General features: G+C 53.6%; 1 protein-coding gene across 3 annotated transcripts in view; it reads right to left on the bottom strand.

Annotated features, from left to right (window-relative positions):
* The window catches only part of LOC137427527 (nucleotide-binding oligomerization domain-containing protein 2-like), a 105743-nt gene that overhangs the window by 19413 nt on the left and 71642 nt on the right, over positions 1-14688 (bottom strand). For all 3 annotated transcript variants that reach the window (XM_068117087.2, XM_068117086.2, XM_078778058.1), the window contains exons 9-11: positions 8923-9006; positions 8726-8809; positions 8404-8487 (exon numbers count right to left, since the gene is read on the bottom strand). In XM_068117087.2, the coding sequence (XP_067973188.2) occupies positions 8404-8487; positions 8726-8809; positions 8923-9006 (252 nt within the window). The remainder of the gene's footprint in view (positions 1-8403; positions 8488-8725; positions 8810-8922; positions 9007-14688) is intronic.

Here is a 14688-nt window from a genome sequence, read left to right on the forward strand (position 1 = left end):
CCAGGTCGGTAACTGTGAGTTTTGCATGCACTTGTGACAGTATCCGTATTTATAATCCGTAATGACGCACTGCTAGATGGTTCCTCTGGAACTTTGCAGGCAAGGCGGACGTGCATGGCGATGACGTCATGTTGTCCGCTCATTAGGTTGGAGAACCAGATTACAGATACCATTATTAGTAACTCCCAACCGCAACCAGGTCGACTCCATGTGATGAGTGGATACCAGAGATAACGTCACCGCGTGGCAGGCGGTGCGTATCGCTCCCAGCAAGGTGCAGCAGCAGCTGTATGGGACACCTTGCTGGCGGTTCTCCACTGATGATATGAAGGTCGCATAGTGACTGATATAAAAACCGAAAGGGTCACAGAGTTACAAGTGTATGGAAAGCCTCACTGCGTTGCCCTGATGAAGCCCCAACAAGGGCGAAACCAGGTCGGTAACTGTGAGTTTTGCATGCACTTGTGACAGTATCTGTATTTATAATCCGTAATGACGCACTGCTAGATGGTTCCTCTGGAACTTTGCAGGCAAGGCGGACGTGCATGGCGATGACGTCATGTTGTCCGCTCATTAGGTTGGAGAACCAGATTACAGATACCATTATTAGTAACTCCCAACCGCAACCAGGTCGACTCCATATGATGAGTGGATACCAGAGATAACGTCACCGCGTGGCAGGCGGTGCGTATCGCTCCCAGCAAGGTGCAGCAGCAGCTGTATGGGACACCTTGCTGGCGGTTCTCCACTGATGATATGAAGGTCGCATAGTGACTGATATAAAAACCGAAAGGGTCACAGAGTTACAAGTGTATGGAAAGCCTCACTGCGTTGCCCTGATGAAGCCCCAACAAGGGCGAAACCAGGTCGGTAACTGTGAGTTTTGCATGCACTTGTGACAGTATCTGTATTTATAATCCGTAATGACGCACTGCTAGATGGTTCCTCTGGAACTTTGCAGGCAAGGCGGACGTGCATGGCGATGACGTCATGTTGTCCGCTCATTAGGTTGGAGAACCAGATTACAGATACCATTATATATATATATATATATATATATATATATATATATATATATATATATATATATATATCAGGTCCACAGTTAAATAAAAGGTTTTTTTGCACAATAATGTTGTTTTGCACAATTTTGCACAATAAAGAATAATAAGCACAATAATTCCTTATTGTGCATATATGGGAGCGTACACTGGATTAGCACGTCGCTGCGTCCTTGAACGACTCCTCAGCACCATCCCAACACACACCACTGTGTGTGCTATGGAATGAGGTGTTTTTTTTACGGTGGCCAGAGTGCAAATCCTGCCACCAACCTCCTGCAAATCCTGCCACCAAGAGAAAACCCAGTACCCTGGTACTCATTTCGCCGACCTCAGAAGGATGACGATGAGTGAGTAAACCCCACCTGGTATTAATTCAACAGCTGTAGGGGATTCAAACTCAGTACCTTAGGATCCCAAGCCCGCCACCCTCACCATTAGGCCAACACCAGGTATAAGTCGAAGCCACCGACACTCAACATATCATTGCCTACGGTACTTCGGGGGGTCATCTTACGATAATTCACCAAATGTCCGTCTGTCTGTCCGTTTGTTCGAAGGTACCGCAAAAACGGCTGAACTGATCGCAACGATATTTTGGGTGGGTAATCCTAGGACCCCCTGGAGTAAAATAGGCTATTGTGGCGGACACAAAAGCCCACTGGCGTGGTGACATCATTCCACGCACTAAGTGGGCGGTGGCCACGCCCGAGGGGTAGGCGTGGCCTCATGAGATACACCGGGCGACCAGCCCGGAGGAGTTCAGTGTTACAGTGTAGTCTTACAATAAAGACGTTTATATGTTACCGCTTGTCCGCTTCCTCCTTGCTCACAAGCAGCGCGCGTAACGCCGCGCTTTACTGGTGACCCTCGACGTTGGATCTGCCGTAGCGATCCTTCCGAACACGACGCCATTGCAATGGCCAACGACAAGGCAATGGCGATTAAACTTCCCGAATTTTGGGAGGCCCAGGCCGAAGTCTGGTTCGTTCAAGCCGAAGCCCAATTTCAGCTTCGGCGCCTCACCAACGACGACCTGCGCTACTGCCATGTCGTCGCCTCCCTCGGGCCCGGCACGGCCGCTCGAGTTGTGTCCGTCCTTCGCCACCCACCGGACGGCCACAAGTACGAGGCACTCAAGCGGCTACTCCTAGCCACGTTCGGCCTCACGGACGACGCACGGGCCGATCGCCTCCTGGATCTCCCCGAGCTCGGTGAGACGCGCCCGTCGGTCCGAATGGACCATATGCTGTCACTGTTGGGCGACGAAGCCCCCGGTTCGCTATTCCGGGCGCTTTTCCGTCGCCAACTTCCAGCGCAGGTTCGCCTCGCGTTGGCCGGGACCGGGCTAACGGAACCCCGAGCATTGGCGGCCGAGGCGGACAAGTACTTCGCCGCTTCGGACACGCGGGCGAGCGTTGGCGTGGCCGTCACGGCCTTCGACGCTGATGTTCCACAGCATCATCTTCTACAGCACGCTGAGGTTCAGCAGCATGCTGATACGCTAACGCACCTCGTGAACGCCGCCACGCCCCGCCCACCGCCGCGGCGAAAACCGCCACCGCGGGGAAACCCGTCGACTCCACCGGCCTGGCGGAGCCAGCCGCGCTCCTCCAGCTCCACCACCTGGTGCTGGTTCCACGCCAAGTTCGGCCACGAAGCTCGGCGGTGTCATCCGCCGTGCTCCTTCAACGGGTCGGGAAACGCCCGGGCCGGCGCTCAATTGTGGCGATGAGCGCCGGCCGTTCGAGCAGCCTGCTGTTCATAACGGACACCTTCTCCGGGCGCCGTTACCTGTGCGACACGGGAGCACAGGTGAGTGTCATTCCCGCCGGCACGTCAGACAAGCACGCCGCGGGTGGGGGCCCCGCACTGCTTGCCGCGAACGGGACGCCCATCCGTACGTACGGAAAACGCTGCCTCTCTCTGCGGTTTGGAGGGCAGGTTTTCCGATGGACGTTCGTCACCGCCGACGTGCCCATGGCACTGCTTGGCGCGGACTTCCTGTGCGCTAATGGGCTCCTGGTCGACGTCAAGCGCAGACGGCTTGTCCAGGCCGAGACGTTCAGCTCGCTCGCATGTCCGTTGCCCAGCTCAACGAGCGGCTTGCCAAGCGGCTTGCCGAACGATTCGGTTCCGGCCACGTTGGTCTGTACGCTTCCGGCAGCGGACGCATTCACCCGCCTCCTCGCCGGCTTCCCGGCCCTCACGCGGCCCACCTTCTCGGCGGGGGCCGTCAAGCACGGGGTGGCCCATCACATCCCCACCGTCGGGCCACCGGTCTACGCCCGGGCACGCCGCCTCGAGCCGACGAAGCTGGCGGTGGCAAAAGCGGTGTTCGCTACCCTGGAGCGACTCGGCATCGTTCGGCGCTCAGAGAGCGCTTGGGCGTCGCCGCTGCACATCGTGCCGAAGCCCGGCGGGGGATGGCGACCGGGCGGGGACTATCGCCGTCTCAATGACGCCACGACTCCCGACCGCTACCCCGTCCCCCACATTCAGGACTTCTCCGCCCGTTTGGCGGGCAGGTCCTTCTTCTCGAAGGTGGACCTCATACGCGGCTACCATCAGGTCCCCGTCAGGCCGGAGGACGTCCCGAAGACGGCGGTCATCACGCCATTCGGACTCTTCGAGTTCCTGCGCATGCCCTTCGGTCTGAAGAATGCGGCTCAGGCGTTCCAGCGACTGATGGACAGCGTCCTGCGCGACTTGGATTTTGTCTACGTCTACCTGGACGATATCCTCGTCGCCAGCGCGTCCCGCGAAGAGCACCTACGCCACCTCCGCACGCTCTTCGAACGCCTGGGCCAGCATGGCCTGATTGTGAACCCCGCAAAGTGCCGGTTCGGCGCCGCCACAATCGATTTTCTGGGGCACCGTGTCACCAGGCACGGAGCCGTCCCCCTGCCGGCCAAGGTGGAGGCGGTGAAGGGGTTTCCGCGCCCCCGCACGATCAGAGGGCTGCAGGAGTTCCTGGGCATGGTGAACTTTTACCATCGGTTCCTGCCCCGTATCGCCCAGCTCCTGCGCCCCCTGCACGAAGCTCTCCGAGGTAAGCCGGGCAAAGGCGACGTTACCTGGACCGAGCAGATGGACACGGCGTTCACGGGCGCGAAGCTCGCCTTGGCTAACGCCACCATGCTCGCGCACCCGGCGCCCGATGCACCGATCGCCCTCACCACCGATGCCTCGGACTACGCGGTGGGCGCGGTGCACGAGCAATGGGTGCGTGGAGCTTGGCAACCGCTGGCGTTCTTTAGCCGGCAGCTTCGCCCGCCCGAACGCCGTTACAGTACCTTCGACCGCGAGTTGCTCGGACTTCACTTGGCGGTCAGGCACTTCCGCCATCTGCTCGAGGGCCGGGCGTTCACTGCCTTCGTCGACCACAAGCCGCTGATCTTCGCGATGGGCAAGGTCACCGAGCCGTGGTCGGCCCGGCAGCAGCGTCACCTCTCGGCCGTGTCCGAGTACACGACGGACATCCAGCACGTCGCGGGGAAGGACAACCCGGTTGCGGATTGCCTTTCCCGGGCCGTCGCCGACGCAGTCCACCTCGGCATCGACTATGCCCGGATGGCAGCGGACCAGGCCGCTGACCCCGACGTCCAGGCCTTGCGGACCGCCGTCACGGGCCTCCGCGTCACCGAGGTGCCGTTCGACGGCGCGGGCGCGGCCCTCTTGTGCGACGTCTCCCTCGGGCGTCCTCGCCCCATTGTGCCCGCGGGCTGGCAGCGCCAGGTGTTTGACGCCATCCACGGCCTGTCCCACCCGGGCGCGAGGGCCTCCCAAAGGCTGATCGCCGACAAGTTCGTCTGGCATGGCCTCCGGAAGGCCGTCCGCGGCTGGGCCAGGACATGCCTCGCGTGCCAGCGCGCCAAGGTGCACCGGCACACCCAGGCCCCGTTGGCCCCGTTCACGGTGCCGGAACGCCGGTTTGACCACGTCCACGTGGACCTGGTGGGACCTCTGCCCCCCTCGCGGGGTTTCACCCACGTCCTCACCATGGTGGACCGCACCACCCGGTGGCCGGAGGCCGTGCCCTTGGCGTCGACAATGGCGGCCGATTTCGCGCAGGCTTTCATCGCCACCTGGGTCGCCCGGTTCGGCGCCCCCTCAGACATCTCATCCGACCGCGGCCCCCAGTTCACCTCGGAGCTCTGGGGGGCGGTTGCGCAGGGGCTCGGGGTCCGGCTGCACCGAACCACGGCCTACCACCCCCAGGCTAACGGCCTGTGTGAGCGATTTCACCGCTCATTGAAGGCCGCGCTCCGGGCCACCCTCCGCGACGGCGGCTGGGTCGACAGGCTCCCCTGGGACCTGCTGGGCCTCCGGACGGCGCCCAAGGAGGACCTGCGCGCATCCGCGGCGGAGTTGGTCTTCGGGCAACCGCTGCGGGTGCCGGGCGAGTTCCTCCCCGACTCCACGGCACCATGGTCCGCGGCACAGCAGCGCTCTGCTCTGCAAGAGACCGCCCAGAGGTTCGCCCCGGTGCCAACGGCATGCCACGGGCACCCACCGACGCACGTCGCCCCGGAGCTTCGCACGGCGGAGTACGTCTTCGTCCGCCACGATGCCCATCGGACACCACTGCGGCCCCCGTACGACGGGCCTTTCCGCGTGCTGGAGACCGGGGCGAAGCACTTCACCCTGGACATCGGCGGTACTCCTGACCGCGTTTCGGTAGACCGCCTCAAGCCGGCCCACCTCGATGTGGACCATCCACCGCCAGTGGCCCGACCCCCACGTCGGGGCCGCCCTCCTGCGGGCGGACCCCCGGCACCGCCCAGCCCCGCCGCTACGGCGCCCCCCGGTCCTGCACCCATCCCAGGGGCAGCCAGGGGCATCCCACCTGGTATCCCTGCACCCCGGACGCCGCCGATCGCCAGGGGGCGCTTCGGCCGGGTCATTCGACTGCCCCACAAACTGGCCCTCCAGGTGCGCGGGAATTCTGGGGGGGCGCGTGTGGCGGACACAAAAGCCCACTGGCGTGGTGACATCATTCCACGCACTAAGTGGGCGGTGGCCACGCCCGAGGGGTAGGCGTGGCCTCATGAGATACACCGGGCGACCAGCCCGGAGGAGTTCAGTGTTACAGTGTAGTCTTACAATAAAGACGTTTATATGTTACCGCTTGTCCGCTTCCTCCTTGCTCACAAGCAGCGCGCGTAACGCCGCGCTTTACTATATTGTTTTTCCAATTTTCCAGTTTTTTCAAACATGATGGAATAATATTTACCGATATGAACAGTGATGTGGCTTTTGTTGAAATTCTACAAATACTGTTTATTCTACGTACCAGGAGGGAGTAGATCGACTCCTGATGAACTCTTCCTATATAAACGTGCGGCTCCGAAGTAACATGGCCACGTGTGCAAAGCGACTGAGAAACAGGTGTAGCGGCCGCTTCCATGTAACAGATTCGGCGCGCACTCTTCACACATAAACGTGCGACTGAGAAAGACGTGTAGCGGCCGCTTCCGTTTTACAGAATTCAATCTTTTTTTCAAAATGGGCGCCATGTACTGTTTAGATTTTGATGATTTGATTCAACGGATGTTTATATGAATCGTTTAAAATTTAAAAAAGCTTTCAATTTCTGATATTTTTCCTTTTCATTTGGGCCTCCCAATTGAAGCCCTGCCCGTATGGCGGGTACCGTTGCTAGTTAATATGAATGAGCTGTATTGTGCATATTATTTAAATTACTTTGAAGACCGACCTTTCGGAGATATTAGGAATGTAAATAATCCATGTTTTCACCATGTTTGGTATCATATGGAGATATAGTATTTATAACAACCTACAGAATCATCATCAGCCCTGGCTTATTGCATTGCTCGTTATTGATTGTTAATTTCAATTGTGTCCGTGATTGGATTAACGTTTAATTGCTCATCCAATCGTCAAAAGTTCCAGACAATGATTTCTGCACAGTAAGTCGCCGATTTACTTGGAGTCAATTTGCTTCGTTTCGACTACGGATTTGTGGCGCAACCTATTCGATGCCTCGATCAGAGATTCCTTGCTTCCAGATTTGCCGCGTGACCTATTCGATGCCTCGATCAGAGATTCCTTGCCTCCAGATTCGCCGCGTGACCTATTTGATGCCTCGATTAGAGATTCCTTGCTTCCAGATTCGCCGCGCGACCTAATTCGATGCCTCGATCAGAGATTCCTTGCTTCCAGATTTGCCGCACGCCCCACTCGATGCCTCGATCAGAGATTCCTTGCTTCCAGATTCGCCGCGTGACCTATTCGATGCCTCGATTAGAGATTCCTTGCTTCCAGATTCGCCGCGCGACCTAATTCGATGCCTCGATCAGAGATTCCTTGCTTCCAGATTCGCTGCACGACCTATTCGATGCCTCGATCAGAGATTCCTTGCTTCCAGATTTGCCGCACGCCCCACTCGATGCCTCGATCAGTGATTCCTTGCTTCCAGATTCGCCGCGTGACCTATTTGATGCCTCGATTAGAGATTCCTTGCTTCCAGATTCGCCGCGCGACCTAATTCGATGCCTCGATCAGAGATTCCTTGCTTCCAGATTCGCCGCGCGACCTAATTCGATGCCTCGATCAGAGATTCCTTGCTTCCAGATTCGCCGCACGATCTATTCGATGCCTCGATCAGTGATTCCTTGCTTCCAGATTCGCCGTGTGACTTGGCTAAAAGCCCAATCATGGCGAGGGCAGCGCGGTATCGTTCCAGGCTTACCTTCCTTTCCCAGCCCACAAATTCTTCGAGCAGTCCGTCTGTGACACAAAGGCCTACCTCTTCCACCCTGTAAACCCTCCAACTCCACACCTGTGCCTCTCCCATCCAGACAGGCAATCTCGGCCCTACATTTTGGTGAGTTTCATTTAATTGTCCGTTTGTGTATTTCATGTGTTCTTTATTGATTTGTTTAATATTTGTCTCGAATTTGTAGTTAAGCGAGGTTAAAGTTATGTTGCCCAAAAATGTGCCTGGGAACACATCCCCATATTATATATAACATGACGTCAATGGGAGTGTCTCATCTGCTTAATGTCGCACCTTCTAGGAACGCATCCATGACGTTAAGTGGAAACGTGCTGCAGTGTATTTTAAATTAACAATTATTTCAGAAAATATCAGACTTTGAAATTTGTTTTCATTTATGCAATTCAATGTCTTAAATCATAGATAGGTCGATCCTGACTACAAGTCGAGGGCCGCACTTCCGGGGGGGGGGGGGGGGGGGGGGGGGAGAAGTATCGACTTGTACGCTGAAAAATATGGGATTATCTTTGAAGATTTGCACCACTGCGTTAGTGCTTCGACTTTCCCTTGTAAGGGCAGATGTGCTGAGATAGTTCCTACCAGAGGAAGTGTAGGCCGGTATTCTTGTGCAGCATGCTGGCGAGGTGCCGCACTCCAAGATGGCCAACACCATTGCTCACCAGACTGGCAACAACAAATAAAATAGCCTCACAACGACAGCAAACAAAATATTGAAGTTTATATCACCGGATATGCCACTAAGGGAGTGTGGTGGGCCAGAGCAAAGCATAAGCAGCGGAGATGTGCCATACCTGAATGATCCATTCCATTGCATTTAAAGACCAGGTATAATAACAGGATATGGCTAGGACAAATACGAAGGGCCAATTGATAGATTTGTATTTCTGGCGGAAGTTATTACCTTAAGCGATCCAGAGTGTTATTCTCCTTCAACACTTCGGCAAATGCAATCGCTCCTTCATCCCCGACACGGTTTCCCCACAGCCTGTGGAGCACAATTTGCATCAACTCTTCGATAGCACCGAGTAAGCTAAATGGAAAATGAAAACACGATGACGAGTTATTGTAACATCGGAACAAAGTGAGGCAATTGCTTACCCAACCATTTTCAACTGAGTGTTGTGCTTCAAAGCCTTTGCAATAATGGTTCCTCCACTCGCTGTAAAGTTATTTCCACCAAGCCTAGAAGAAAAAAAGCAATGAAACAAATAACATCCTCCAAAGCCCTAACTATGTGAAGGTTGGTGATGCATAAACAGTCTGTTCAAAAAAAATGTCTTAGCGAAAAACACTCGAACATACAAACACATACGTAGAACAAGATAGCAACAATTCAAGTACAGCATTCAATGTGCATGAATGAAAGACTCCGTCCATCCTGAGGCTTCCAGCTCCGAATTGCCACCGCGAGCGCCACCCCTCGAGCTCACATCGTCCAACAATGCACACGCAGAGAGCACATGCAGACAGGCAGTGGGCGGAGAGAGAGCAGCGGGCAGAGAGAGAGAGAGCAGCGGGCGGAGAGAGAGAGCAGCGGGCGGAGAGAGAGAGCAGCGGGCGGAGAGAGAACAGCGGGCGGAGAGAGAACAGCGGGTGGAGAGAGACCAGCGGGCGGAGAGCAGCGGGCGGAGAGAGAGCTGCAGGCGGAGAGAGAGCGCAGCGGGTGGAGAGAGAGCAGCGGGCGGAGAGAGAGCAGCGGACAGAGAGAGAGAGAGCAGCGGTCGGAGAGAGAGCAGCGGGCAGAGAGAGAGCAGCAGGTGGAGAGAGAGCCCATGACTGTTGACTACCTTCTGCACCAAAGCAACACAGACTAATGGCCACCTTCTGTGCCAAACCACACACAGCTGTAAGGACGAAGGACGGGAACAGTGGTGAGTTTGAGGTGAAGGTGGGAGTGCATCAGGGGTCAGCACTAAGTCCACTACTATTTCTAGCTGTGATGGAGGTGCTGGCTCAGAACGTAAAGGAGGGTTTACCGTGGGAGTTCTTGTATGCAGATGATCTGGTGTTGATTGCGGAAAGTATGGATGGACTGAAGGAGAAGATGAACAAGTGCAAGGAATGTATGGAGACAAAAGGTCTGAAGGTGAATATCGGAAAGACGAAGGTGATGGCAAGTGGTAAAGCATGTGGTGAGGTGGAAAGAACTGGAAGTGGCCGTGTGCTGAGTGTGCAGGAAGGGGGTCGGAGTGAACTCCATTCAATGTACAATGTGCGCTGTGCGCTGAGTGGGTTCATCAAAAATGTAGTGGTTTGAGAGGGTCATTGACCAGTGTGGCAGCTACATTCTAGTGTAAGGTGTGCACAGAGGGAGCTGCAGATGGAGGAAATGTTGAGTTGGATCTTGGAGACGGCATAAATCTGGAAGGTGTGAAAACATTTTGCTACCTCGGAGACATGCTGAATGGAGAAGGTGGATCAGACTCGGCAACGGTTGCTAGAGTGAGATGTGCATGGAAGAAGTTTCAGGAACTGAGTGGCGTGCTGATGAGGAGGGGAGTGTCGTTGAAGCTGAAGGGAAAGGTGTATGCTGCATGTGTGAGAAGTGTTATGATTTATGGGAGCGAGACATGGGTAATGAACGTAGAGCAGCAACGAAGGCTGGAAAGGGTGGAAATGCGAATGGTTCGGTGGATGTGTGGAGTATCGTTGAGAGAGAGGAAGACAAATGATGAATTTCGAAAGATGATGGGAATAGAGCCTGTGATTGATGCTGTGAAGAGAAACAAGTTGAGATGGTTTGGGCATGCCTTGAGGAAGGATGAAAGTGACTGGTTGAGAAGAGTGATGGAAATGAATGTAGAAGGAAGTAGAGGACGGGGAAGACCGAGAAAGACTTGGCTAAAGCTGGTGGAAGAAGAAATGCGGGCAAGGGGGTTAACAAGGGTAGATGTAGAAAATAGGGCAAAATGGAGAAGATTGTCATGGGGCCCGCAAGGCTAACCCCCGCTCTAGCAGGGAAAATGGCCTTAAAATGCCTGTTGTTGTTGTTGTTGTTGTTGTGCCAAACCGCAAACCTATAATCACGGCCCCACCAAGCACAGTTTACCAATAGTTTCCGCCCCAACAGCCTTCCTCCCATGAGCTGGGAGGACTCTTCTCCCTTTGTTGGTGAGAGGGCAAAATGCTGTATGGCCCTCTTCTTTTCCGGCTCGACAAAAAACATTGGATGGGACACCTTACAATAGCTATTCTAAATTAGACAACACCTGTCCCCTCATAAAACAATGCTTAATACAGAAGAGTGGTTGAGCTGAAACACACACTTAATACTGTTACGTTTATGGAGGAGGATAGAGATTACCTGAGAAGAGAAGAGATAGAAATGTGTAGGAATAGCGTGGACAGCGTGTGAGTGGAAAGCCAATCTCGATGGAAAGGAAGTAGGGATTTGTTAGCTTAAGGATTGCGTACGAAGGTCGTGCTTGTGGTGAGATGAAGAGGGATTAAAGTCAAGGAAACGTGTGTAAAACCTCATGTAAACTTCCGCCGGGCATGCCGGGTGACATTCTGCCAGGAGGAGAGGGGGCGGAACTATAATTGTTCCCTGGATGGGGGTGGAGCAAAAGAGCAGTGAGTTTGGTCTGCTAACAGGAGCGGAAACTGTTCTGAGGACTGCGCCATCTGTGAGGAGAACGTTGGTGCTCGCTGTGATTTTGTGAAGAGAACTGAAGGAGTTGTGAGAGGAATTGAGCGGTGGAGAGCTTTGAGGAGGCCATCTTGCCCTCTTGCCTTGATCCCGTGTGCTGTCTTCGTCCTCCTCGATTGCCTGTGATCGTCCGCCCGAATCCTCAACACCAACTCCGTGCCCATCTTCCTGCTCCCACACCAGAGATAAGTCGCCCGGTTTTGTGTCCCTCGCCCCGTCTGTGATTCTGACTGAGAGTGAGAGTAAGGCGCCTTAGTTTTAATAGGATTTATTTTACCTCATTCGTTTGCTTCATTGTGTATAGTGGTTATTGATGTTATTTTCCCTTGTTGTTTGTTTGGGAATAACCCGTTTAGTTTTTATAAAAGGCTTAAGGTCGCCATGATTCTCCTCAGCCGCGCGCGCGAGCTTTTGCCGCCTTAATTCGGAACGTCTCGGAGTTTAGCGTGTTTCGGCCCATCCGTTCACGGGTCTGTGTTAACCGCCTGTGATGGACGTTTACCCCGTTCAGATACAATTGTGCAACTTGCATTTATATAGGCATATCCATTGCATTTTTGTCAAGTATGTTCTGGGCTAATGTCTTGCTGTCCCACCTGACTTCCATCCTGATTCACTCACTTTCTCAATCTTTCGCCATTGTACACCAATACACCATCCAGTCCATGCACAATGCACTCACCCATCCCCTGCCACCCCCCATTCTTGCTGCCCCAATCCATGTGTCTTTCTCACACTCGAGGTTAAAGCATACGCTATTGACTGTATGGGCAACAAACAACAACAACAACATCAACAACATGCATTTTAAGGCCATTTTCCCTGCTAGAGTGGGGGTCAGCCTTGCGATCCCCATGACAATCTTCTCCATTTTGCCCTATTTTCTGCATCTCTCCTTGTTAACCCCCTTGCCCGCATTTCTTCTTCCACCATCTTCAGCCAAGTCTTTCTCGGTCTTCCCCGTCCTCTACTTCCTTCTACATTCATTTCCATCACTCTTCTCAACCAGTCACTTTCATCCTTCCTCAACACATGACCAAACCATCTCAACCTGTTCCTCTTCACAGCATCCATCACAGGCTCTATTCCCATCATCTTTCGCAATTCATCATTTGTCTTCCTCTCTCTCAACGATACTCTGCACATCCACCAAACCATTCGCATTTCCACCCTTCGTTGCTGCTCTACATTCATGACCCATGTCTCACTGCCATAAATCATAACACTTCTCACACATGCAGCATACACCTTTCCCTTCAGCTTCAACGACACTCCCCTCCTCATCAGCACGCCACTCAGTTCCCGAAACTTATTCCATGCACATCTCCCTCGAGCAACCGTTGCCGAGTCTGATCCACCTTCTCCATTCAGCATGTCTGCGAGTTAGCAAAATGTTTTCACACCTTACAGCTTCACGCCGTCTCCAAGATCCAACTCAACATTTCCTCCATCTGCAGCTCCCTCTGTGCACACCTTGCATTTGAATGTAGCTGCCACACTGGTTAATGACCCTCTCAGACCACTACATTTTTGATGAACCCACTCAGCGCACATTGTACATTGAATGGAGTTCACTCCGACAACCTTCCTGGACACAGCACATGGCCACTTCCCAGTTCTTTCCACCTCACCACATGCTTTACCACTTGCCATCACCTTCGTTTTTCCTATATTCACCTTCAGACCTTTTGTCTCCACATTCCTTCCACTTGTTCATCTTTTCCTTCAGTCCATCCATACTTTCCGCAATCAACACCAGATCATCTGCATACAACAACTCCCACGGTAAACCCTCCTTTACGTTCCGAGCCAGCACCTCCATCACAGCTACAAATAGTAGTGGACTTAGTACCGACCCCTGATGCACTCCCACCTTCACCTCAAAATCACCACTGTTCCCGTCCTTCGTCCTTACAGCTGTGCGCGCTCTTTTGTACATTGCCATCACTACTATGATCAACCATTCCTCCACTCCTAACTTCCTCAATGCCCATGTCAATACTTCGCGTGGAACCCTATCGAATGCTTTCTCCAGATCAACAAACCCAAGAAACAACTTCTTCCTCTTCTCCATGTACTTCTCCTGCAACTGCCTCACAATAAAGAGCGCGTCTGTCGTTCCTCTTCCTGGCACAAATCCAAACTGCATTTCGTCGATCTTCACCTTCTTCCTTATCCTCCTCTCCAACACCCTTTCCAATACCTTCGTTCCATGCTCCAATAACTTTATCGCTCGGTACGAGCCACACTCCAGAGGGTCACCTTTCCCCTTGTATAGAGGGACGAGGGTACTCAGTTCCCAATCCACTGGAATGTGGCCTTCTTTCACCACCAGATTACAGATCTCTGTCATTCTCTTCACACCCGAACTTCCTGCTGCCTTCAACGTATCTCCCACAACTCCCGTCGGCCCTCCTGCTTTTATCGCTTCCTCAACTTCCTTCTCAGTTATCTTCTCCGCCGATCATCGACCATCGACTGTATGGGCATGGTACAATAAATGAACATTCATGTAAAATTTACATATACGAGCAGTACTACCAAGTTTCGACGTGATCACTGTGCCGGGGTGGTGAAGCGGGTTTGCGGGGGGGGGGGGGGGGGGCAGGGCGGGGCAGAGGTGGTTGGGAGATTTCTGTAATGTGCCAATGGACTTTGTCTTGTGGGCATTTTGCTTAAATTTAACACAGTATATTATTGCGGGAACGAGATAAGTGTTAAAGGGAGTAACATAGAGTATTAATTTAATTATTAAATGTTCGGCATACAGCGTACCTGTGTATGAGGCTTAACGTGTCGTGATAGTTCTAGACCAGCCAATGAGCGTGCGAAGGGGGGCGGCGGGGGGAGGGGTCTATTCAAAGACGCATAAAAAGCACGACATGTCTCTGAGGGGATTGCTTGGGGTCTTCTTGCTCGGTGCACGGTCACTCGCTGGACCATTCCTCTGCATGGTGCTTCTGGGTCCTATCGATGAATCATATACGACTCGACCATCAATGCACAGCCGGTGTTCTTGAGAGAGGCGAGTGGAACAGCCCAGGTGGGTGGAGTGCCCGCCACGACCCTTGATGCCGTGTCCATGCAAGCATCAGCAGGAGAAAGTCCCATCAGTCTTGTCTACTCTGTAAAAATAACTGTGGTATGAGGGCTTAGGTTTATGGATGAGCCAGCGTGGTTTTGTGGGTGAGGGGAATTATAATTGCATTGAATTG

The sequence above is a fragment of the Myxine glutinosa genome, chromosome 5 (genome assembly GCF_964187855.1).
Source record: "Myxine glutinosa chromosome 5, kmMyxGlut1.1, whole genome shotgun sequence".
NCBI classification, from domain to species: domain Eukaryota; kingdom Metazoa; phylum Chordata; class Myxini; order Myxiniformes; family Myxinidae; genus Myxine; species Myxine glutinosa.